The sequence below is a fragment of the Ochotona princeps genome, chromosome 4 (assembly GCF_030435755.1).
Source record: "Ochotona princeps isolate mOchPri1 chromosome 4, mOchPri1.hap1, whole genome shotgun sequence".
Classification (NCBI taxonomy): Eukaryota; Metazoa; Chordata; class Mammalia; order Lagomorpha; family Ochotonidae; genus Ochotona; species Ochotona princeps.
The window spans coordinates 93,063,700-93,088,475 of NC_080835.1; the positions used below are offsets into that span (position 1 = coordinate 93,063,700).

At 43.5% G+C, this 24,776-nt stretch overlaps 1 protein-coding gene across 2 annotated transcripts in view; it reads left to right on the forward strand.

Moving 5' to 3' along the window:
* SORL1 (sortilin related receptor 1) overlaps positions 1-24,776 on the forward strand; it is a 169,188-nt gene that overhangs the window by 57,414 nt on the left and 86,998 nt on the right. For both annotated transcript variants that reach the window (XM_004584985.4, XM_058664017.1), the window contains 5 exons: positions 762-931; positions 3,232-3,424; positions 5,820-5,937; positions 6,401-6,474; positions 19,147-19,235. In XM_004584985.4, the coding sequence (XP_004585042.2) occupies positions 762-931; positions 3,232-3,424; positions 5,820-5,937; positions 6,401-6,474; positions 19,147-19,235 (644 nt within the window). The remainder of the gene's footprint in view (positions 1-761; positions 932-3,231; positions 3,425-5,819; positions 5,938-6,400; positions 6,475-19,146; positions 19,236-24,776) is intronic.

A 24,776-nucleotide genomic window follows, 5' to 3' on the forward strand; every position in this document is an offset into this window, starting at 1 on the left:
ACCATTATCTTGTGCTGTTATTTCCCATTTCACTGTTTGAAATGGAGCTGAACAGGGTACTGAATTTGCCTTAAGTGGAGCAGAATTGGCAGAAAGGTTGGAGCCAGTCAGTGACCTCGTGTGCCACTACCAAAGCAATGGGCACTTTGTCCACTTCAGCGGTTATTCATGAGGTACTTACTGTATTGCTCACCAGCAATTTGCATCTGTAAGGCTATGAGATTTGAGCCTTCTTTTGTAAGAGGAGACAGGTTAATGAGACCAACAACTGAGAGGAGGAAACCAGGTACTATGGGCGGGGCGGGGGGGTGGGGATCATTACAAGAAGGAAGTGGTATTGGAAGGCCATGGCGTTAAGCTGTTGCTTTGGTGGAAGTGAGTAGTTCAGAGGGTAGGCAAGGGAGAATAGTCTTGTCAATTCTTGGCTATTTCTAGGGGTTCCTTAGTCATCTCACAGAAAACAGTCTACATTGTACTTTACTAATGTTTCCTGGGAAAAACTGAGGGAGACATTATTAACTAGAGAGAGATTTCTGGGTCATTATTGGCCTTCAGTGGCCCAGTCTTACCTTGTGCCTCAAATGCCAACAAGGGGCATGGCTCTCCAAAGGGAGGGTTAACAGGGCTTCCTTGCCAAGACCAAGGACTTTAGGCTTCATTGACTGGATTGGGACATTTGGTAGTCATTGTTTTTGTGAGTGTTGAAAACACCTCCAGGGCATGTCCTGTTGTTGACTTCTGTATTTCTTGTGATTCCAAAGGAATATTACATCGCAGATGCCTCAGAAGACCAGGTGTTCGTGTGTGTCAGTCACAGCAACAACCGCACCAATCTGTACATCTCGGAGGCAGAGGGCCTGAAGTTCTCCCTGTCCTTGGAAAATGTGCTCTATTACAGCCCAGGAGGGGCTGGCAGTGACACCTTGGTGAGGTAAGGAGAAAGTGAGGCCCGCCCTAGCCTTCCTGGGTCATCTCAGAGGCCCACCCCTACCTTCCTGGTCATCCTTGCATCCTTCAACCCACAGTTCCACAGGTGACAGTTGAATTGGTTTGGGATGTGGCCCTGGTGTGCCCACAGAAGCTAAGCAGGGACTAAAGCTAGAAGCTTGGAATTCAGTCTAGGTCCTCTATGTGGGTAAGATGAATCCACCTGCTGGACTCATCATGCTGACGCCCAGGTTGTGCATTAGCAGGAAGCTGGAATTGGACTCACATTCTCCTGTGTGAGATGCAGACATTGTAATTGACCAGGTACATGCCCCTGCGAGGAAGTTGAAAAGCTCCCTGAGTGATTCTTCCTGCTCGGATTAGCATGGAGAATCACAGCTACCGTGTTGTGCCCTCGCTTCCTTGAGTTATCTGATTTTGTGGTCTTCAGTTCTTGGAAAATATCATCTGGTTAGGTAGAGCAAGCCAGAGTGGCCCAAGGGCATCATTGATCCTTTATCTATAAATACTGAGCTTGGAGCTGTTTGGCAGGACTAGGACAGGGGTTTCTCTGAAGGCACTACAAGGAGGAATCGGGGTTTGGGATGCATGGGTAGGTTCTTAAGATCCTGTCAGTGCCATAAACCCTTCTCTTCTCATCTGTTGACTAACAGACCAGACTTGATTAGGAACACCGTGCTCTTGGATAGAGTACTGTGTGAAACTGACAGCCTGTCCTGGGGTGAGGTCTGCTTTGGGGCTGTGACCCTCCAGGCCACAGGACATACCCCTGCTGTCCCTCTTTGTGTCGACAAGGCACTCCATCACAGTTGACTCAAGTATGTTACTACTCTCAGAGGGTGGTGTGCTGGGGAGGGGGCAGCGGTGAAACAGCAGTGAGGAAACCGAGGCACATCTCTAGTTTTCCATGAACTTTTTGAAGATGCTTCATGTTAGGAAGATAAGGATCATCTAGCAGGGAGAAACTCAGGCCTCTTGAACGTGTGGAAGAAACTAGTCATCCTGGGTCTGACAGCTTTCATGGTGGTAGAACCAGAGGTGAGGTGAAGAGCGACAGGAGGGCGATCGACGTTCAACCCGTCCCTGAGGAACCAAGGAAGCGCTGTAGCTTCAAGGATGCTACACGCCAGAGATTTGGTCCCTAGTCCGTTTAGGATTTCCTCAATCTCTACATCCACAGTGGCTTTGTTGGAGCTGCTTACGTCCCTTTGTGTGCCTCCAGGGCCAAGTGCATCCCTGGTTTAGGAAGCTCTAGGTATTTCTGAAGTGGTTCATGCAGGTCTGTGTGATAGAGCCTAGTGTCTCAGAAACCCTCAAATAAGGGGCATGCTTCCAGTCTTAGCTGTGTGAACTGCAGTTCCTGTTTCTCATTGATCTGGTGCGTTTGCAATGCATGTGCTGCCTTAGTGCGGTTGTTTCCTGGTAAACCACAACATCCTCTCACAGCATTTGAACCTTGGGGAGCCTTCGGGGCTTCCCTGCTCATGTGTATAACCAGAAGCTTTCTAGAGCTGTGCTTCCCCTCTGGGCTGCTTCTCTGGGGATGGGATTGACAGATGCTGCTTGGCTTCTTGTTAGAAAAGCCTGTGGGCTTCTCTGGGAATGGGCTGTTGGACAATTAGGTTGTGATGGCCTGGGCAAGGGGCCATGGAACCATTAGCTGTATTCTTGCAAATGGAGTTATGCTGTAAGCCTCACCATTGTTACAAGTTGAGCACTAGTCCCTCAATGCTTTCTGGAGCAATTGGGCTGAACATCAAGAGTAAAGAAATAGATGTGACTTGCAGTTATTCTACTCATCATCCCAAACCCTATTAAGAGTTGTTAATCACATAAACATCCTAGCTTTCAAAGTCAAGATAACATGATCAGTTTTCTTAAAAAAAAAAAAAAAAAGCAGATTGTTTGGCCATAAACAGAAATAAAGTATGATTGTACTATAAATCTTAGGAGCAGTGTTTTAAGTGAAAGTAACTGGATACAAAGTACTATATAGCACTCAGTCCCACTTGAAATGTCCAGAATCAGTAAATTGGTAGTTGATCTCAGAGAATAGATTGCTTGTTCTGTAGCCAGGAGAGAACTGGAAAGGGACTGTCTGTGGGGGTACAGGGTATCCTTTTTAGGAGATGCACAGATCCCAGAATTAGATAGCAATGATGGTTGTAGAGTGCTGTGGATGTACTCGGTGCTCTAGAAGAGTATATTTTAAAGTGGTAAAGTTTTACATTCTTTATAATAAAAATATTCCAGTTGGGGTTCAATTCATTTGTTTTCTCGTAGGTACTTTGCAAACGAGCCATTTGCTGACTTTCATCGTGTGGAAGGGTTACAAGGAGTCTACATTGCCACTCTGATTAATGGCTCTATGAACGAGGAGAATATGAGATCTGTTATCACCTTTGACAAAGGGGGCACCTGGGAATTTCTGCAGGCTCCAGCCTTCACGGGGTATGGAGAGAAAATCGATTGTGAGGTACAGAGGCTTCCATATTGTTTGGCTCTTCAGTGTTAGGAAAAGATCCCTGACCGGTAGACATGTCTTATATCTAACATTTACTGGAAGAAGGCACAATCATAAAATGCTCCACTGACATCATATGGATAAACTTTTATTTGTGTTTCTATCCTTTCAGCCCCCCCCCCCCCCCGATTTGTGCCAAGAAAGATACCCTGAGTCAAGATTGTGAATTCGCTGGGAATGTCTTGGGCTATTTTAAGTTTTTGAGGGAGAGATCATGATACTCAACCTCTGTTAGACTCTGTCAGTTGCCTGAGCATCTCTAGCTTGAGTTCACAGTTTCACCATGAGGTCATGGTGTACTTGTTTTGAAGATATTACATCTTTGAGAAACTGGGACTAGATATGCTGACAAGACCAGTGAAGACAATCATTTCAATTAGAGCTTCAGAGTGGTGGTACTGGTGGTATTCCAAATTTTGAGACTATGTGCCATTCTGTAACAGGTGCACACATTCCACCTGTCAGTAATTGTAATTCTTTTGCAAGTAAAATTAAAATGTGTTTTTTTTTCAATTTGTGTACTACCATTTCAGACTGCTACTAAATTATTAGCACATATGTATTCATTAAGTTGTGCTTAACTAGGTAGAAAACACAATTGGTATTTCTTTTGGCCTAAGGCTTCTATAAAAGAAATTTGCTGAAACACCAGTTACATTTCAATCAAGACTGTTTGAGAACCTCTGGCAAAAGTTATTACCTCTCTGAATTACCTCTCAGGATTATAAAGTTACTCTTATCTATAGGTCCATTGGAAAAGCTAAGTGTATTAATGCATTATTTGGACTCATTAAGGATGCTTCTGAACCTAGTAGCTCCTTCCTAGTCCTTCAGAGGAATGATCTAGATTGTGGTCCCTGCCTTTGCATGACACCCGCATTTCTGATCCTGCTTAACCTAAGGAATTCAGAGATGTTTCAGTAGGTAGTTAGAAAACTCAGGAAAAAAAAAAGCAAGTAATACTCAGCTTTGGAAAACCTGTAATATTTTAATTAGACAGTCTTGTCTCCTGGGTTTTTGAATTTTGTTTGCATAATGGTAAATGATGTTGACTTTTTCATATGCTGTGTCTGCAACCTGTGGGTACATTCATTTGGAGATTCTTGCCCTGGGTTATTCATTATGCTTCTTCACACCCCCCTCCAGCAATATATTCTGTTTACTTATTTGTATGCTCTTAGTAGATACATACAAATGTCTTCATGCTCTTCCTTGCTAGTTGTGTTTGAGACCCCTCAGCCTCTGCTTGACCTAGCAGGGGTTAGGTCATGATTTTTGAGTATGCAATATGGATCAGATCCTTGGGTAAACAGAATTAATAATATTAAAAGTCAGCTTTTTACATCCCTGTTCAAACAATTTACCTATATACCGTAGGACAATTAATCAGCTTTTAATTTCAGCGTCTGAGTTTAGAGGTCAAAAAGATCATATAGGAATAGTTCACGTCTTACTGTCTGAGGGCATGCATCCATGAATAGACTTATGTGCGTGTGAAGGGGAGTAGCTAAATAAATATGTACTTGAGTTTCAGCCTAATTTGCTCTGGTTTCTGGGGCAACTACCAAGATGGATAGTTGTTAGAACTGCTGGGGTGGGTTCGGCAGACACGGTCTCATAAGCACACTGAGTCCCTCTGTGCAGAACATTGGATCATCTGAATGTCCTTGAGCAGTCACAAATACCCCAGCAGTGTCAGGTGTGGCTGTACAGCAAAGACCTAGCTCTGGTTATTTGCAGAGCTGTTAAGCCTGAACATGTGCCACCAAGGTCAGTTGGAGTGACTTGTGGCTTTGCCTTGTATACGTACAAATCTGTACATCTTTGTACAAATGGAGAACCCGTTTAAAACAACTCAGGTGAATCCTGGGGTGTTCATTTCTTGTATATTGCACATCTGGGCACTTCTCAGTGAGGCCTTGTGATGCCTCCTTCATGGTTTTTCTGCCAACAGAATTGCTGGACTCCTGTTTGACACACATCTCTGCTGATACAGAAAACAGTGATCACAGCCTCATTCTGATTCTTTTTATCATTGAATCACTTGGCAAGATCTCTGGTTGACACAACCAGACGGTGCCTTTTTGTCTCTACATGTTAATGCTGCTTTCTAGTAGTTATTCGCTTAAAGTCACAGAAGAAATTTTTAAATTATTTTCCCTTTTCTTCAATGAGACACATTTGGGTAGTTCTATGCAACATTTCCTACCTGGGCATTGTGCTGATGGCCAGCTGTGAGACTGCTGTCTTTGGGACCGACTGCTGGATCCCCATACCACCCTCTAGGTTGAAGGAGATCTAGGCATGGTAGCACCTGCTGACACCTTGTGCAACTCTTGTTCTGTAGCTTTCTGAGGGCTGTTCGCTCCACCTGGCCCAGCGCCTCAGCCAGCTGCTGAACCTCCAGCTCCGGAGGATGCCCATCTTGTCTAAGGAGTCAGCGCCCGGCCTCATCATTGCCACTGGTGAGTGTGCAGCCGCAGAGGCTACCCCTGACTCCATGTCTCCAGCTGTAACCGCTCGACTTTTGATACGGTGTTGGGTGTGGTGGTTGTTGAATATATTCTTTTTTGTTTTAATTAATAAACTAGGCAGAGAGATGATCAAATCAGAAAGAGAAAGAGAGAGGGAGAGAGCGAGCTACCATTTACTAGTTCAAACCCTAAAAGACTGCAGTGGCTTGGACTGGACTGGATTGAAGACAGGAACCAGTAACTCATTCTAAGTTTACCATAAGGGAATGAAGAACCTTGTTACTTGAGTTATAGCTTCTGCCTCCCAAGGTCTGCATTTGCAGGAAGCTGGGATTAGGAGCCAGAACTGGCATTCAGACCTGGACACTAGAAGGAGGGAAGGTAGCTAGCTGTTAGGTTAAACGTCTACTATGACCTGTTCTTGGGAGAAATAATCATTCCTTTTGTATTTTAGGCTCAGTGGGGAAGAACTTGGCTAGCAAGACAAACGTGTATGTCTCAAGCAGCGCTGGAGCCAGGTGGCGAGAAGTGAGTCCTCCTGCTCCCCCTGGCCATTGGCTTTTGTGAGTGTGAGAGTGTAGGCTGTGTGCCAATTCATCAACACATCTGGTCACTGGTCACATCTGGAGGCTGTCTGCTAGGTTTGACTCTAAAGAGAGGTATCCAAAGTAACACCAAAAAACGTCACTGATTTGGGCACAGGAGCTTCAAAGCTTTCATGGAAACTTTGTGTGGTCTTTTGATTCTCTTTTCCATGAAGTTTTTGAAGTTCCTGATTAGTTAGACCTTGTGATGTGGACTCAGCAGTTTACCCAAAAACAAATATTTTAAATTAAAAAAAAAAAAAACTTTGAAAAGCTTTAATTTTAATTTGCCTAGATTGTAAATCCTTTGTGGGCAAAGATAGTATCTACTTTGCTCAGGACCTAGCAGTGTCTAACCTGGAATCAGCTGCTCAGTAAATATTTGTTGAAAGTTTTAGCAAGTTCCATTGTGCTTGGGGTGTGAATCAGGTGTAAAATTAGTTATTTTAACTTTTTTCTAAAAACAGTTTTGAAATGTATTTTTTTATGTAACTGAATCAGAGAGGGAGAGAGAAAATCACCCATCTGCTGATTTGCTTCCCAAATACCCATATAAGCCGGACTGAAGCCAAGACCAGGGACTCTGTCTGCGTCTCCCCCACGTGCAGCAGTGATCCAAGTACATCTTCCTCTTGGTATACACATGAACAGGAAGTTGGTTCAGAAGCAGAGGCAGTACTCGGTCCAGAGCACTCTGATAAGCGATGAGGGCATCTCGAGCAGTGGCTTAGCTTGCTGAGCCACATCTGCCCCTGTGTTTCTGACTTTGTCTTGCATTTTATAGAAGTTCAAGTCCAGCCTCCTCTCATGGGGCTGCGCTGTCCGTTCCTGTCCTTCCGTGCTGTGGGATGTATGAACTGCTTTTGCGCCAAAGGATGTGATCCTTGGGCCGTGCTTGTACCAATTCCATTGGTGGGGCTGCTTTTACAGTCCTGAAGTACTAACTGAACCTTCAGCCTTGGATGTGATAGAATCCCCTAACTTGTAAAGCAGGATTTTTTCACCAGGCACACAAAGGCCCAGCACAGTGCCCATGGTCTCATTTGCAGGGCCTGTGATCAGCGGTGACTCTGTGTATGCCTCTGGGGTAAACCCAAGAGATCACTGATGAAGAGTGTATGGAGAACATCACAGACTGGACCCATGTCAGGGACAAGGCACCTCCTCTCCCCGTTGTGCCTCCCGAGGGCCTGCAGTGTGGACAGATTCGTATGTCCATTTGTCATGTGTGAAACAATCAAACATCAGCGGTTGTGTGGCTCTTGGCAGTGGACAGGGACCTGTCATGTGACCGTAGCTCTTTTGTAGCTGGACTTCTCATTCCTGCAACTGAATATGGGACTTAGACGCTGTGTGTGAGAGAGAGATTAAGGGCTGATTGGAACTGTAGCACGGAGTGCAGCAGAGACCCAGATGCAGGAGATCAGTTAGGCCAGAATCATCAAAAAGAGGCCATAGTTTGTAATTTTCGAGTCATCCTCATGCTGCTTCCTTAGGAAAGATTCTGCAGCTGCGCTTTCTGTGGAGCTGGCCATGCCTTTGCGAACTGGGTGCTCTGTGTCCAGGCCATGCCATGTTTGTACCGTTTGCCTTGGTGTAATGTGTGATTTGAACATCTGCAGTGATTTGCTTCTGTGTCTCGTCTTCCTCCAGTGATGTGGTGTGATCTGTCTATTGCTGGAGCAGCTGTTTTGCCTCCCTCTGTGCATGTTAATGCCTGCCAAGATCCAGTCAGTGCGCAGGGGACCTGATCTGGGGAGACAGCAGAGGGCTAACCAGCCAGTAAACAGGCAGAGACTGTCCCGTGTGAGCGAGTGTGTGTCTGTGTCTCTGGAAAGCCTGCCTTAAGAGGCACAGTCTGGAGTGTGTTAAAGGTGTTGTGCAGGACCGTGGTATGATGCGTGGGGAAAGATGCTGCCTCGAGTGCTGGTGAGTGGCATTCTGTTTCTCCCAGTGAGCAGTGCAAGTCCTCCGATCTCAGAATTCCCATCTTCTGTTTTCCATCTCTAACAAGTGTAGGAATAAAGCAAACTGGACATATCTGATGTGTTCAGTTTGATCAGAACTGATTCTCATCATCAGAGTTAACCTAGCAGTTTCATCACTTGCTCTCCCAAGTAGGCATGCCTCTGTCTCTTCATCCTGGTCCCCGGCTGCCTCTGTCTCTATGTTATCAGTAGATGGAGCCTGCAATTTTATGTTTATCATGGGTTTTCTTTGAATTTATCCTGTTTGGAGGTGTTGATATCTTTTGCCTTCTTAATTTTTATTTTAACATATTTCAAATAATTGGAAAAGTATAGGGAGAGTTCCCTGAGTGCATAAATAGATTTTACAATTTTTAACATCTGACATATTGACTTCATATGTAAATATGTAAAATGTAGACAATATTTTCTTGAAAGTTGCGGTGAATATGTTAATATCATATAAAATGGGGTTCATAGCCAAGATGATCAAATGAATAGAGAAGAGCATATTAAAAATTCCATAACTATAATTCAAAGATGGCAGCAGAAAATACATAGTGAAGGAAATGACATCCACTTTTAACTCTGTGTGTGTGTATTTCATCACAGGAGAGAAAATATGGTGTTTGTCTTTTTGTGTCTGGCTTATTTTACTTAACAAAATGATCCCCAGTTTCATCCATTTTTGTTATCAATGTCAGGATTTTATTCTACTTTTTATGTCATGTTTATTAGCCATCTATTGGTGATTCTCTTTGCTTTTGTGAAGAGGACTGTGGTAAACTTGAGTACCTTCTGTACTGATATTCTCAGAAATGAAATTTCTGGATCATATGATAGTTCGTTTTTTGAATTTCTGAGTAAGCTTCATGCTGTTTTTTGTAAGGAGTGTATTAATTTGCATTCTTGCCAGCAGCGTGTCAGGGCACCCTTTCCTTGGTGTTCGTGCCAGGATTTATTGTTTGTCTTTCTGATAATAGCCATTGTAACTGGAGTGAGATACCTTATTGTGATTTTTATTTGCATTTCTATGATGACTAGTGATACCGAACTTTTTAAAATGTGTTTATTGGTCATTTCTTTTCTTCTTTTGAAAAATGTCTATTCATACCCTATATTCATTTCGTAAGCAAATTGTTTGCTTTATTGTTGAGTTTGTTGGGTTCCAAATGTATTTTCTAGTTATTAATCCTTTATCGGATGCCTTGATTGAAAATATTTCCTTCCATTTTGTCAGTTGTCTCTTCATTCTGCTGTTTATTTTCTTTGCTGTTTCCTAGTTTGTTATGTTCCCATTTGCATATTTTAACTTTTATTACCTGTGCTTTTGAGATCTTATCCTAAAAATTCATTTGCTATGCCAGTGTCTTGGGGATTTTCCTCCTTTGTTTTCTTCTAGTGGTTTCATGTGTTACATTTAGATCTTTGATTGATATGTGAGTGGATTTTCCTATGCAGTCTAAGATAGGAATCTTAAACTTCTATGAAATCCAGTTTTCCAACACCATTTGTTAAGGAGATTTCCCTTTCTCAAGGAAATGTTTTTAGCACCTTTTCCAGGACACACAGGTTTTAGATACATGGATTTATGTCTGGGGTTTCTGTGCTGTTCCAGTGGTCTATGTGTTTGTTTTCATGCCAGTGCCTTGCTGTTTTGGTTGTAATAGTCTTGTAACCTGTCTTGAAATTTTGCCCTATAATGGTTCCAGCTTTATTTTGGCTATTCAGGATTACTTTGGCTATTTGGGATCTTTTTGTGAATTTTTGTCTGTTTGTTTGTTTTAAGTTCCATGAAGAATGCTGTTGATAGTTTTTGTGTTGTTGGTTTGGTTTTTTATTTTTCATTGTACAGTTTTGTAGGAATAGGACTTCTCCCCTTTCCTTCCCTTTTTCTCTCTTCCCCTCCTCCCCTTCCCATTGTCCCCTGTATTTTACAATAATGCAGTCCTTCAGCTGCTTTCACAATTCAAACATTCTGTTCTTTATGTGTGTCATGACGTTATAGGTTTAGGCGATGGTAGAGAATCTAGTCTCTTGTTATCAAAGTGTATATAACAGTTTTGTTACTGGGGCATCTTTTTTTTATTAGAAAGTAGGAATGCCACTGCATTTCTTCTTTGTTTCCCAGTACTCTAGTCTCCATTTCGCCACTTATTTATGAGAATATAAATGTATACTTGTTTGCCTAAATATCTTTTGTTTTCTACTTCACATGAAGGTTGTCTTACATCAGAAAGAACATGACATTTGTCCTTTTAAGGTTGGTTTATTTTACTGAGTATAATAGTCTCCAGTTGGGACCACTTACAAATGGCAGAATTTCAATGTTTTTCATGGCTAAGTGGTATTCCATAGAGTAAATATACCACAGTGTATCCAATCCTCTTTTGATGGGCATCTAGGTTGTTTCTGTGTCTTTGTTATTATAGACCGTACTGCTATGATTATAAGGATACAGGTTGCTTTCTCATATATAGATTTCACTTCTTTTGGATATGCTGCCAAGAGTGGGATTGCTGAGTCATATGGTAGATGAATTTTCAGTTGTCTGAGCACTCTCCATACTGACTTCTATGTGCCAACACAAGTATATAGTTAAACCAGCAATGGAATAGGGTACCATTTTCCCCACATCCGTCCAGCAGGTGTTCCTAGAATATTTCTGTATATGGACCATTTTCACTGGAGTTAAATAGAACCTCGGTGTGGTCTTTCTTTGCATTTCCTTTACTGCTAGGGAGCCTGAGCACTTTTTCCATATGTCGGTAAGCCATTTCAATTTGTTCTTTTGAAAAATGTTTGTTCATGTCCTTCACCCATTTTTTAACTGGTTTGTTTGTTTTGCTGTTCTGTTTCTTGATCTCTTTGTAATTCCTGGATATTCGTCCCCTATCAGTTTTGTAGTGTGCAGAGATTTTACCTTGTTCTGTTGGTTGCCTCTTTGCTCTGTTGACAGTTTCCTTTGCTGTACCATAGCTTCTTATTTTGATGTGATCCCGCTTGTTTATTTTTGCTTTGACTGCCTCTACTTTGGGTGAGTTTTCTAGGAAGTCTGTCTACATCTATATTTGGTAGAGTGTTTCCTGTATTTTCTTGTAATAGTTTGATGGTTATTGGGTGTAGATTTAGGTCCTTTGTCTTTTACATTTGATCTTTGTTTTTTTTTTTTATTTTTATTTTTATTTTTATTTATTTTTTTTATATATATATATTTTTATTGTATTGTTGTTGACAATCTTTACATAGTTAATTACAGTTAAAGGAAAAAGAAAAAGAAAAAAAGAAAAAAGGAAAAAAAAGGTTCAGGGGAATAGGAAAGTGGGCAATGCCATTATGTCCATATTGTTTCCATCCTGCATCTGAGGTAAAGGGGGACATTGAGGGAGAAGCCCCACCCGGTTTCCCGCCCACCCCAAGTCCCGGATGTGGGGCATGCTCCGAGATATGTGCCCAAGTGGTGTTAATAGTTCTCTAGTTATGAATTGCTGCCCGTTTCGCTCGATGAGGTCGTCCACTGATTGATATGGTCCATCATAAAGTCTCCGTTTGCCCCATAATTTGCTGCCAACATATAGCTGAGATGAATGACTGTCCCGTTCTGTCTTCTGTCTTTTCTTGATTAGAGTTCTGAGTCCAGCAGTTCGATTGGGGAGATCTCCAAAGATACTTTGAGGTATTCCCAGATTAGTTTTTCGTATGTTCTAGCAAGCACAGGGCCCGGCACAGTCCATCACCCCGATCAGCTGGTGGTTGCAACTGCTGGGTTGGTTCTGTTTTCAGTCCCGAGTTGCACTGGAACCAATGGGTGTTGCAGTCCAGTCTGGTTCGGCCCTTACATCAACCAGTGGGAGCTGCAGCCTAGTTGGGGCGACCCACAATAACCCCCACCAAGCCCGCCCCCCACCCTGGTTTGCCAGTATGCGTAGCAGAAGACCCGTCTGTCCCCCATCCCATTTGGCTCTGGTACCCGTCAATGGGTATTAAAGCATTTGATCTTTGTACAGTGAAACACAGGGGTCTTGTTTCTTACTTTTATATCCGGTTGTGCAATTGTTCCAAGAACATTTGTTGAACAGCCCACGCTTTTTCTCTAGGTTATTTTCTGTTTTCTTAGATTGATTGGCTATATGCGTGTAAGCTTTCTTTTAGCATTTCTATTCTGTCCCATTGATCTTCCTCTCTGTTTCTGTAGCAGTATCAGGCTGTTTTGATTACCCCTGTCTTAAGATCTGGAACTGCGGGCCTGGCAGCGTGGCCTAGTGGCTAAAGTCCTCACCTTGAACGCCCCGAGATCCCATATGGGTGTCGGCTCTAATCCCGGCAGCTCCACTTCCCATCCAGCTCCCTGCTTGTGGCCTGGACGGCCCAAAGCATTGGGACCCTGCACCCGCGTGGGAGACCCAGAAGATGTTCCTGGTTCCCGGCTTTGGATCGGTGCAGCACCGGCCGATGCAGTCACTTGGGGAGTGAATCATCGGATGGAAGATCTTCCTCTCTGTCTCTCCTCCTCTCTGTATATATGACTTTGTAAGGGAAATAAATAAATCTTTAAAAAAAAAAAGATCTGGAACTGTAATTTCTTCAACTTGATTTTTATTCTTCAAGATAGTTTTGGCTACTCTTGTCTCTTGTGTTTCCAGATGAATTTTTGTATTGTTTTTTACAGCTCTGTGGAAAATGTTGTTAGGATTTTGATTGAGATCGTGTTGCATCTGTATATAATTTTTGGTAATATGAACTTTTTATGATATTGATTCGGTGATAGGAAATGGTAAATTTCTCCTTTTTTAAAGAAAATCTTCTGTTATTTATTTATTTATTTTACTGTGTTGTAGCTATCCTCATAGTCTTTCATTGGTCTTGTTTACTTTTATTCCAAGACATTTAGGGTTCTTTGTTATTTTAAAAGGGACTGTTCTGATTAATTCTGTTCAGCCTTGGAGTTGTTTTTGTATACTTAGGATCATTGATTTATGTTCATTGATTTTGTACCCTGCCACTTTGCCAAATTCTCTTATAGGTTCTAATAGCCTGTTTATTGAGTCTTATGGCTCTCTTATGTATAGAATCATGCAATCTACAAAGAGGTAATTTGACTTCCTCTTTTCCAATTTCAATTCCTTTAAGTATTTTCTTGCCTAATAGCTCTAGTGAGAATTTACAGCACTATGAGGAATAGCAGTGGTGAAAATAAACATCCTTGTCCCATTCAGATCTTCATGGAAAGGCTTCCAGTCTTTCCCTGTTCAGCATGATGCTAGCATTAGGTTTCATATATTGCTTTGATTGTGTTGTAGAATGTTCCTTCGATGCCTATCTTGCTCAGGATTTTTAGCATGAAATGGCATTGCATTTTATCAAGTGCTTCGCTTTATTTATTGAGATGATCATACAGTTTTTATTCTTCATTTTGTTGATGTGATTGATTTATTTATCTGTCGTGTTTATTGATTTGTGTATGTTATACCATCCCTGCATGTTTGGGGTAAAGCCCACCTGGTCCAGTTGAAAGATACATCTGAAATATTGTTGAATTCTGTTGCCTAGTACTTTGTTGAGGATTTTTGCATCTGTGTTCATCAAGCATATCATCTATAGTTTTATTTCTGTTGTGTCTCTCTTGGTGTAAGGTGATGTTGGCACCACAAAGGAGTTTGGAAGGATGGCCTCCGTTTTTATTGTTTTTTGTTGTTGTTGTTGTTGTTGAGACCGCTAATCTATGTATTTTGATTGGTGAATTTAAGCCATTTGTGCTCAGGGTTTATACTGTCAGCAAGTGTTTGGTCCTGCCATTTTTGCATTGTGCTTCCTGTTATTTGATTTAGGTTTCTCTTGTGATTTTTTTTTTTTTTTTGAGGGGGATAGTTATACTATTTTCCCATCATTGGGTATGGTTAGCTTTTTTTTTTCAGTCTTCAGCATGTTTTTCAATAATGTTTGTGTGGCTGGTCTGGTAGGGTGACGTCTTTGAGCTTATGTTTGCTTCACATTTATTATATTTCCTTTTCAAATACAAATGAAAGCTTTGCTGAGCATGTTATTCTGGATTGACAGTTTTTGTTTTATGATCTGCAATATATCACTCCATTCTCTCCTGGCCTGAAGTGTCTTCTCTGAGGAGGCAGCAGTGAGTCTGATTCGTGTTCTCCTGTATGTTATCTGATTCTTCTTCAGTGCCAGATTCATTCTCAGTCTCTCTCTCTCTCTCTCTCTCTCTCTCTCTCTCTCTCTCTGTGTGTGTGTGTGTGTGTGTGTTCAGCTGAAGGGGGCTTGAGTACGATGTGTTGAGGTCACGTTTCATTTCTGTTTGAATCTGCTTGGGGTTCTCTGACCTTTCTGTATTTGGGTTTCCCCTGTGTTCTCAATGTGTGTGAAGGTCTCTAGAATTTCGTTGAATATATATATCCTGCTTCTCTTGCCACACCTTTAGGAACTCTGTCACCCTTATGCTTGCTCTGATTGTGTGTTCTTGAATGAGGTGTTTTCTGGCTCTGAAATTCTTTCTTCTTCTTTTTTTCTATTAGTGAGGCTTCCTATTTTTTATTTGCTCTATTATGTTCTTCAGTTCAAGTGTTTCATTTTGGTTCTGTTTTAAAGCTTGTGTCTCCTTTGGGATATATTCATTACATTTGTCCCTTTGTTTCTTGCTGTCTCTGAAGAGTTTTATCATGATTTTTTTTTATTCCTTGTCTGGGAAATCCTCAGCGTCTTCATCCTATAACTGTGTCATTGAGATGGTTTTCTGCTCATTTTTTAGGGAATCCTGGGTTTGCTCATTTGTGTTTCTTCTGCCACCTTTGTGCATTGTCTCTCAGCCCTGAAGGTTTTCTCTTCAGGTAGAATCTATGTTGTGTTGCTCACAGATTTGTGGGTCTTTACCTGGTTTTCTGTTTGTTCTTGATCTGGGATGATGCCTGGGCACTTGTGCTGGTCTCTCTGCCTTCAGCCTTGGGCACCCATGCTTTGGTTCCGCTTCTGCCTTTACAGTCAGTGCTGCCCCAGCTGCCTCTCTCAGCCCTGGGCGCTCCCAGGCTTTTGTCTGCCTCGTTTCTCTTACTAGTGATTTTGGTGGTGCCTGGGACCAGAGAGGTTACTACCATGACTTTAAATTGCGTTGTTGCTCTTCAATCTTTTTTTTTCTCTGCCCTAGTTGTTTGGGTAACTGTTGCTCTTGGAGACAAATGCGTCTTGCCTGATTTACCTCAAGTCTTCTTCTGATAAGTAGAGAGACTTCTCGAAAATAGAGGCAAGGGAGTGTCCATCCTCCATCTTTTTTGGGGAGGTGGGGTGGAGAGATTCCCTGGACTTTAAAGCAGACTTTTTGTTTGTTGCTACCTAGTGGCAGAGTCCCCTGCTGTGTGTCTGGGACTTCCAGGAAGGTGCCTCTGAGCACACTGTAGGTTGCTGTTCTCTTGGTGCTGAGGATGTTTGAATAGGCATTGAGGCACGTGCCAGAGTTGTTCTGATCATGTGTGCTGCACTGTGTCTCATCCACTTGTGGCCTGTGGTGCTGCAAAGCTTCTTGTAGGTCAGCAGCTTTGCTCTTTCCCACCTCTCCCAGGGCTGCACCTAAGCTCTTATTGACCTGCTTGTTGTGTTCACTGCTCTGACTCTCCTGCAAGCTGGGACTGCTCAGGTGCATGCTGACCTGTTCCCGCTGCTTGTGTGAGGGCTGCTACTTGCTTGCCTTGCTTGTCTTTACTAAGGCAACCTTCACTCCCCTCATCTGCTTGCTAGTACTTTGAGTGTTGGAATCTGCACAGCAGGGTCCTGATGACTGCCTGCATGAATGCATTTTGCCTTTAATTCTCTCTTACGCTCCAGTATCCGTGTAGCTGATCACAATCCAGTCTCTGCGCCCCCTAAGGTTCCAACATCCCGCTCTTGGGTGGTCCAGATATCTCTCAGGGAGTTTAGGGTGTAGACCCTCTGGGTGTGGAGTGGACTACACTTTAATTTCCTGGGTCCCTCCCTTAGCTGGTTCTGTCCCCAGTGGCTTGTTCCCTAAGCTCCCCAAAGAGGAGGCTGCACTGACCTGGGGCAATCAGCAGCCTGTGGAATCCCCCTCAGTTTTGCCTCCCTTCACAGGTTTGGGGGTCAGTGCTTTGTCCTGTGGCTTTTTGTCATGTGCTGCTCCTTTGGGCGACTCCCGCCGGAGTCCACCTGCTCTGGCTGCTTTTGTGTCAGCTGCAGATCCATTAGACTGGTGTCTGCGGGTTAGGGTGTTTTCTTGTAGCCTGCTTTTGCTCACCCTCCAGTACGGCTGGGGGTTGCAACCTTGGGTGTTGTTAGCAGGTTTGCCTTATCCACGCAGCATCACCTTCCCTCCACAGGCCTCCCAGTGGCTCTGCTCATCTAATGACAGCAATTTTGCTTCTCCAGCTCTGCATAGCACCTGCGTTTCTCCCACTGCTGTCTCTCTACTCAGGGCTACACCCTCCTACCCTGATTGCCCACCTTTCCCCCACCCCCCCACCCCCGTTCTTGGTGTTTTGCTGGATGTTGCATTAAATCTGTAAATTGCTTTGGGTTGTAGGCCATTTTAATGTTGATTCTTCCAATCCATGAATGTTTTTGTGTCTTCTTCAGTTTCTTTCACTTTTATTTAAGAAGAAGGACAAGCACCAAGTCTTCTCAAACTATCCCAAATTCAAAGAGAGAAGGGATGTTGATCTTGAATGTAAAATTTAGGTTTTCCAAATCTGCAAAAGTTGCAACATTATTTTGTCACATTTTTTTCTTCTCTGTAATTCTTTGGTCACTTTCAAAAATATCTTTTTTTTCTTTAGAGTAGACAGTTTCTCTTTTTTATTGTTTGAAAGAGAGAGAGGAGAGACAGAAGGGTCTTCCATCTAGTGGTTCACTCCCTACTGGCTTCAGTGGCTGGATTGAGCTGGGCCTGTTTAAAGCCATGAGCCAGGAGCTTCTTCTAGATATCCCACAAGGATGGAGGTACCAAGTACTTGTTCCATCTTGCGCTACTTTTCCATGTGCATTAGCAGGGAGATGGGTTGGAAGTGGAGTAGCCTGGTCTCAAATTGATGCCCATATGGGATGCCGGCACCACAGACAGCAGATTTATATGCTATGCTACAATGTCATACCCTAGAGTAGGTCATTTTTACTGATTCATATTTATTTTCTAGCTCACTCATTTCTTTGTTACTTCCATTCTAATGTTGAACCTGTCACTAAGTTTCTTATTTCAGATATTATGGTTTTTTACAGAAATATTTCTATTGAGTTTCTTTGTTTCTTTTCTTTCTTTCTTTTGTAATGTTTCTACCTCTTCAGGGGATAGCTTTTTTCTTTGGTTCATTCCAAATGTGTTTCCCCATATTTCATGGACCACGGTTAGGCCAGATGTTTTAGAGTTCTGATAGCTGTGTTGTCTAAGGGTCTTTCCAGTCAGTTGTCCTTGTCTTGCAGTGACCTTGGTTTATAGGTACATTTGCAGTTTGGATGTTGAGTACTTGGTTTGTATCCTGGACACACCAGGGACATCAATGGGATTAACTCTCCTGGAGGATGTTGGTATTGGTGCCTTAGGATAATCAGCTGGTTTTAGATCTGACCAGAATGCCCTGTCTTATTCCTCTTGGGTGGTAACACAAATGTCAAGTTTGTCTGCTGATGCTCCTCTGTGCCATTTGGGCCTGATTCATCTACGGCCAGCTGAGGAATTAAGCTGAGCTCTATGCAGTTCCTGCACAGAATTAGGGGATTTATTTATCTGACACTCTCTCTCCTGGGATTGCATCCACACTCTCCGAGCATGCAGTGCCTCCTTCTGCTTACTTTGGGAGGAGTGGTTTCTGTTGAAGTTAGAGCTCTCTGGCTGGCACGGAGACTCCATGCCGTGGGACTTTGCTTTGGGGCCAGGCGGGTCCAGGACATAGAGCTGTGTGGGGAGCTGTTCTAGGTTTTCTGTCTCCTCCACCTGTTGCCTGCTGCTGTTTACTTTTCAGCATCCTCCAGAATTGGTTTCCTGTATTCTGTCCAGTTTTTAGTTGTAATTAGGGACTTTTCACTGCTACAGTAGAATGAGAACTCCTAGGTTAATTTCTATTCATTGTTTGCTTATTTGTTTATGAGAGAGAGAATATGTCTGTTGTCTTTTGTTGCATCATTCCCCAGATCCTCCTAATGCTTGCCCTGAGCTGATAGCTTGGAGTTGCAGTTAAAATATAGGTCTCCCACATGAATGACAGGAGCCCAATTGCTGGAGTCATCACCACTGCTTCCCAGAGTCCACATCAACAGGAAGCTGGAGTTAGGAGCTAGGGCCGAGTGCCTCCGTGTGGGATGTATCTTAATCACCAAGCTCGATGTCTTCCCCCAAATTTGGTTGGTTGTGACTCCAGAGTTTTGGGTGTGATTCTTACCTCTGCTTTTATAATTGTACCATGTTAATATGAACCCTTTGTTTCTTCATTTGGAAAAAAGAAATTGGAATCTAAGAAGCGGATTGTATGGACAGATGAGATAATGAAAGTGAATGTGTGCTAAACTGAAAAAAAATCATACCCAGGTAGCAAGGGTGTGTGTGTGTGTGTGTGTGTGTGTGTGTCTGTCTGTCTGTCTGTCTGTCTGTGTTGATAGTGCCCTCCAAGGCAGTGGCGTCACCATCAGCTCTTTCTCTCCAGGCACTCCCTGGACCTCACTACTACACATGGGGAGACCATGGTGGCATCATCATGGCCATTGCCCAGGGCATGGAAACCAACGAACTGAAGTAAGTGTTTCTCTAATTTTTCTGATTCAGCTTTTTGTTTGAGCAGTACACAGTTTTCCCAGACATTTCTGTGCATTGTTATAAGTGGATTATCTCTCAGAGCACTGAGTTGTTGGCAGCACAGTAAGCAGCTTCTGGAGATGAGCTAAGCTGATCTGTAAGATGGGAACAACAACCTGCCTGTCTGTCTCCAGGAAGCATCATAAGGAACAAGTGACATCATGTTATTGATTTGGGAAGGTGTCTTCTATAGAAAGAATTCCTCACGACTAAGAAGTTAGAGACTCTTCAGCTTGCTTTTGTTTGCTTATTATATAAGTTGGCATACCCCCGCAGTTCTACTTTTGGTATGAGTAATAATAAGTCATGATAAAAAATTGATGATGTATGAGTGATATCAATTACAGTATACTTAAAACGTGATCAAGTGACTTCTGCTGTTTCGTTTTGGGGCTCCCTGGGCTGGAAGTGTTTAGCATTTAGGATTAAGTGCTTCATTTTACAGAAGAGAGGACTGAAGCACAATGAGGTAAGGTAGCATGCTCAACGTCTCCTTGTTTTGGTGGTGGCTCTTGGGTCTTCAGAGTATGTCCTGTCCTCTTTGCAAAAATATTGTTCTGCAAAGCAAAAGTGCCAAGGGTAAGTAGACGTCTACGCTTTCAACTTCAAATTTCTGATTAGTTTTGACAGCATTACCTAATGGTTAATGAAAGGTTAGAGCAACCGGCCATCGTCGAGCTGAATCCATTTAATGGATGCTGGAACAAGTGGCGAGAACTTCTGTAATCTTTCTTAGAAAAGAGGAAACCTTTGTTTCCTGGGCTTCCTTTGGAATGAGGACCCGCAGCAAAGAGAGAGATGGGCATTTGGAAGAAACAGATCTTAGCAGCTGGCTTTCTTCTAGTGGGTTAATTTGCAATGTGGAGAGCTGTCTGGCCTCTAAGAAGCAGAGAGAAGCCCATTACTGGTGTGTGGCTGTTCCCTGCTCTGTCAGCAATGGTTAGGAGAGTTAGGACACAGTGTCCAGTCCATACTTGAACTGACATTCACTCAGCCAAGGATAGTCACAAGGCACGGCGCTTCCTGTGCTTGTATCAGAATATGTACAGCCTGCATTCAAGTTCCCTCTCACACAGTTAGCAGGAACTAACTGCCAGGTACTGTGTGTTCAAGGGAATTGCATGCTGTGCTCTGTTCTTAAGGACTCCATCCTCTAGGTGTAAGATAGGTGAGCAAATAGTTGTAGTCTGTGGCACTCAGCTGTGTGTGAAAAACAGGCAGGGGGCATAGTTTGCCTTTGTAAGAATGCATTTTCTTCTTTGTGTGACTTTCAGGTATTCAAGTGGGTTCTTAATTTTCCTTGTTTAACTTCTCTGCAGATTATATTAGCATTCCAGGCTGGCTCCTCTGAAGGAGTTAGTGTGATTCTAGTCCTCTTACACCATCTGTCGGTGCTCGTGTGCTCAGGGAACACAGCGTCACTCTGCACTAGCTGGAGCAAAACACAGTCATGAAAATAAACCTGCTGCCAGAAATACCTAATAATCCTCCCCAGGCATTTAAAAGAAAAAGATTTGGGGGAGGAGAGTAGACTTTGGGGATGCTGGCCATTCTAGCATTCTTCTGTTTGTATAGGTCCTTGAGGGATGTCTGGATGAAGCACCTGCAAATATGAGGATAGATACAGGCTTCCTGCTGATAGGTGCCTGTGTCCCAAATATCAGCCAGCCTGAGCCTGGCCTAGATCTGAGTAGCCACCTGGCATTTCCTGCCTGTATTGCCCACGGAGCTGTTTGCCTCTGAGAAACAGGAGGTAATACTCCCATCCTCAGGCCACAGTGGCAATTTGTGGTGATGCCCCTGGGCAGGTGGAGGCTCCTTTGACAGCGCGAGATTTATGTTTCTTCTCTAGGCACTGTTGGTCTCCCTAGGCACAATCACATCTCTCGCCATTGAGTCTTACCACACTTGGTGGCTTTCTGATGAACTAGCATTGATCACATTTCTTTCTTGGTTGCCTTTTTTTATTATTACATGCTTGAATTCATCCACTTATTAGTGAAGTCTTTGTAGGCAAGCATTTCTTTCTCTACAGGTTAGCAGGCATTTAGCAAATATTCGATTGATCAATAATTAGATCATTCACACTTCTGAGGTTGCTTGTAGTTTTTTGTTTTTGGACTGATTTATGAAATTGGGAGGGTCTGGGTTGTAGGACAGTTGCACAGCCTCCTGAGGGACCACTGCTGTTGTACTTGATGTAAATGACACAAACAGGAGTGGGCACAAATGTTGTACTTGATGTAAATGGGACACAAATGGGAGTGGGCACTCCCTGGAGGCGTGAAGTCTGGTGGCTAGCACTTGAGGTGACCCAATCCATCTTAGCTTTCACACAGGAAATGATGTGATTTGTTGGGAATCATTTCAGGTCAATTACACAAACATGTGTTATATGTTTTCAGTGAACCAGATGTGCTAGTTACCAAGGAGGCAGAGGGCAGTGAGAGGCCTTTCACAGCTGCTGGGCCCTCATGCGAGTTCTGTGATATTAATGAGCCAGGGGAGTCTGAGAGGAGGAGTTTGTTTGGATTTGATTCTTCCTGGTCTCTATAAAGGAGAGCCCAACTGAGGGGAGTCTTCCCACTCTACAGTGAGAAGTGTTGGAGACAAAAGTTGCTACATTCGTTAGGGAGCTAAGCCTTTTGTTTTCCATGGTGGTGTTTTTTTTTTTTTAATTATTCATGTCTCTTCTGTCACTGATTAGCACAGATAACTAAGAACTGACTGTTATTTGTTTCAGCTTCTGCCTTGATTCTCTTCTGAGACTGGTACCTTTGTTACTGTTAATTGAAACTGAGAGCAAGGGCTGGAACGCTTTGTTTGGCTGTTGTGGCAACACGTCTGAAATGAGTAAATCAGGGCCTTATTGGGGTTTCACAGAAACACGCGTCCAGCCCCTGCTGCGAAGCCTGCCTGCTCCCGGGGTGAGGCTGTCATCAGGGTTCTTCCGAGAAAGGGCTGTTGTGTTTTGTTCACTGGCTTGATCCATGCTTGTTCTTCTCACCACTTGGTTTGTCAGCAGGGTGGTACTTCCGGTGGCTCCTGATGACATTTTGGGCTTGTCCCAAGGCATCTAACTTGTTAGGAGATTTTTTTCATTTTCAATTTCACTAAGGTTTTCTCTGCGTCTTACAAAGAGTGCCTGCATTGGAGCAGCTGTCTCCTCTGGACATGCATTCTGGAAGAAGCCACACAGTTGCAGATGGCAGTTAACCTCTTCACCTGATGGCAGTACTAAGGTTTGTGGTAGCTAGCTCCTGGTGTCCGTGCTGGTGGCTAACACTCCGTGGTGCATCTGCACAGACAGTGCGGCCTCTGTGTGGTGTCGTCTGTCCCTAAAGATGTAGAGGAACAGGTGTTCTTACCACCCTTTCACTGTTGAGAAACTGAGAGGCAGAGTTAACACACACAAAAAAGTGGAAAATCCCATACTGCTTATTTCATGGCCTCGTACAAGCACTAATTAATGCAGCTTTTGCAAGCCAGGAAAGATGCCAGGGACACACAAGTGGTTAAGAGGTTTTGTCCATTACGAACGGCTGGCTAATAGAAAACACAAAATTGGGTCATAGCAATATAGTAGGATGTGAGGCAGAGGTGAGCCTGGGGTGTAGTGGGAGTCAGAGTAAAGGCCAGCCTGGGCCATGGGAAGGCTTCCGGGATGCAGTGAAACTGGGCCTGAGACTTAAATCAAGGTCGGAATGCCACTCCAGGGTTAGAATGTGGCAGCATGAGTCTGTGTGGAATCTCTACCATTAATGGAATGTTCTACAGGTCATGCCCTCTGACTAGCTTGGTGGTGTGAGCCTGGCAGTGCTAGGAAAGCAGAGGGAGAGGATTAGGCTTGCAGACCCCTGTCATGAGCGCAGACTTGAGCAAGTTGAACTGCTGCACATCCGACAGTCATCTAGATGCGTTGTGTCCTCCAGTTCAACCTTCCATGGGTCTGTGCAAGAAACGTCTATATGCCCTTTGTTGTAGAGAATCATCTAGTCTCTGCTCTGTTTCATGGGAGATTTGCCAGGCCGAAGAGGTGCTTGTGTTTCACTTTGAAGCGAGATGTTGTTCATTGGTTCACTCATTTATGAATGCCCATTCTTTGGTAAAATGGGGCCAAATTCTCTGTACTCTGACTTCTGTGTGGTGGAGATGGTTCTGGTCCCTGTTCACATACGCACCACAGAAAGGTTTTCAAGTGTTTGAGGTGCCTGTCCTTGTTCTCTTAACCTCTGCTGTTCTGCAAAAACTTCCCCAGTTCCTTTTCTCATGCTCCATAACATCCATGAACCCTATCTTCTGGGTTGCAGTTACATCCCTGCACCACCATGGCTACCTTAATGTGTGGGTCTGGATCTGCTCCTGATAGCTTGAGACAGGCAGAGGGCATGGGAATGAGCACCTGCAGGATCTGGACATGCAATTAAAAGCCCAAGTCTGCCCTGATCATTTTTGCCTACCATTGCACAGGGAACGTTCCCATGAAGTTTTTTTCTTCTTTAAAAAATATTTAGGACCTGGCGCCGTGGCCTAGTGGCTAAAGTCCTCGCCTTGAACGCCCAGGATCCCATATGGGAGCCAGTTCTAATCCCGGCAGCTCCACTTCCCATCCAGCTCCCTGCTTGTGGCCTGGGAAAGCAGTCGAGGATGGCCCAAAGCCTTGGGATCCTGCACCCATGGGGGAGACCCGGAAGAGGTTCCCGGCTTCATATTGGCTTAGCTCCTGCCATTGCAGCTGCTTCGGGAGTGAATAGTTGGACAGAAGATCTTCCTCTCTGTCTCTTCTCCTCTCTGTATACCTGCCTTTCTAATAAAAATAAAAATAAACAAAAAATATTTATCCATTTGTTTATTTGAAAGGCAGAGTTACAGAGAAAGAAAAGAGAGGGGCGAGGGAGGAAGGGAGAGAGAGAGAGTGTGTGTGAGAAAGCACACATCCATTCACTGGTTCACTCATGAAACAGCTGCATGGAACTAGAATTGTCTGAAGCCAGGAGCCAGGAACTTCCTCTGGGCTTCCCACGTGGGTGCAGGGGGTCTGAGTATCTAAGCCATTTTCTGCTGCTTTTCTAGGTTCATCAGCAGGGAGCTGTATCAGAAGCGGAGCAGTCAGGACTCAAATCTATTATGCCACAGTGCTGGTTCCCTGCTATGAAGGTTTATTCTAAGTGAGGGATCATTGATATCAGGCTTACATCTTATACACATTATATAGGCAGCTCTAAAGAATGTGTGTAAGATGGGTAGATGCTTTGCTTTATACCAGAAACTACCTACCTGTGCCTCCGCTGGCAATGCTCCCTACTCCTATGCACAGTCAGAGGCAGCTGCTGGTGTGCTTTCGTTTTTATCACTATCGTCTAATTCTGCCTCTGCCAGCATTCTGTGTGTTTATGTTTGTTTTGTAATTGACTCCTTTTGCTCAACATAAAATATTTTGAAATTTATCCATCTTGCATTGTGTATTAGTAGGCTGAGTTC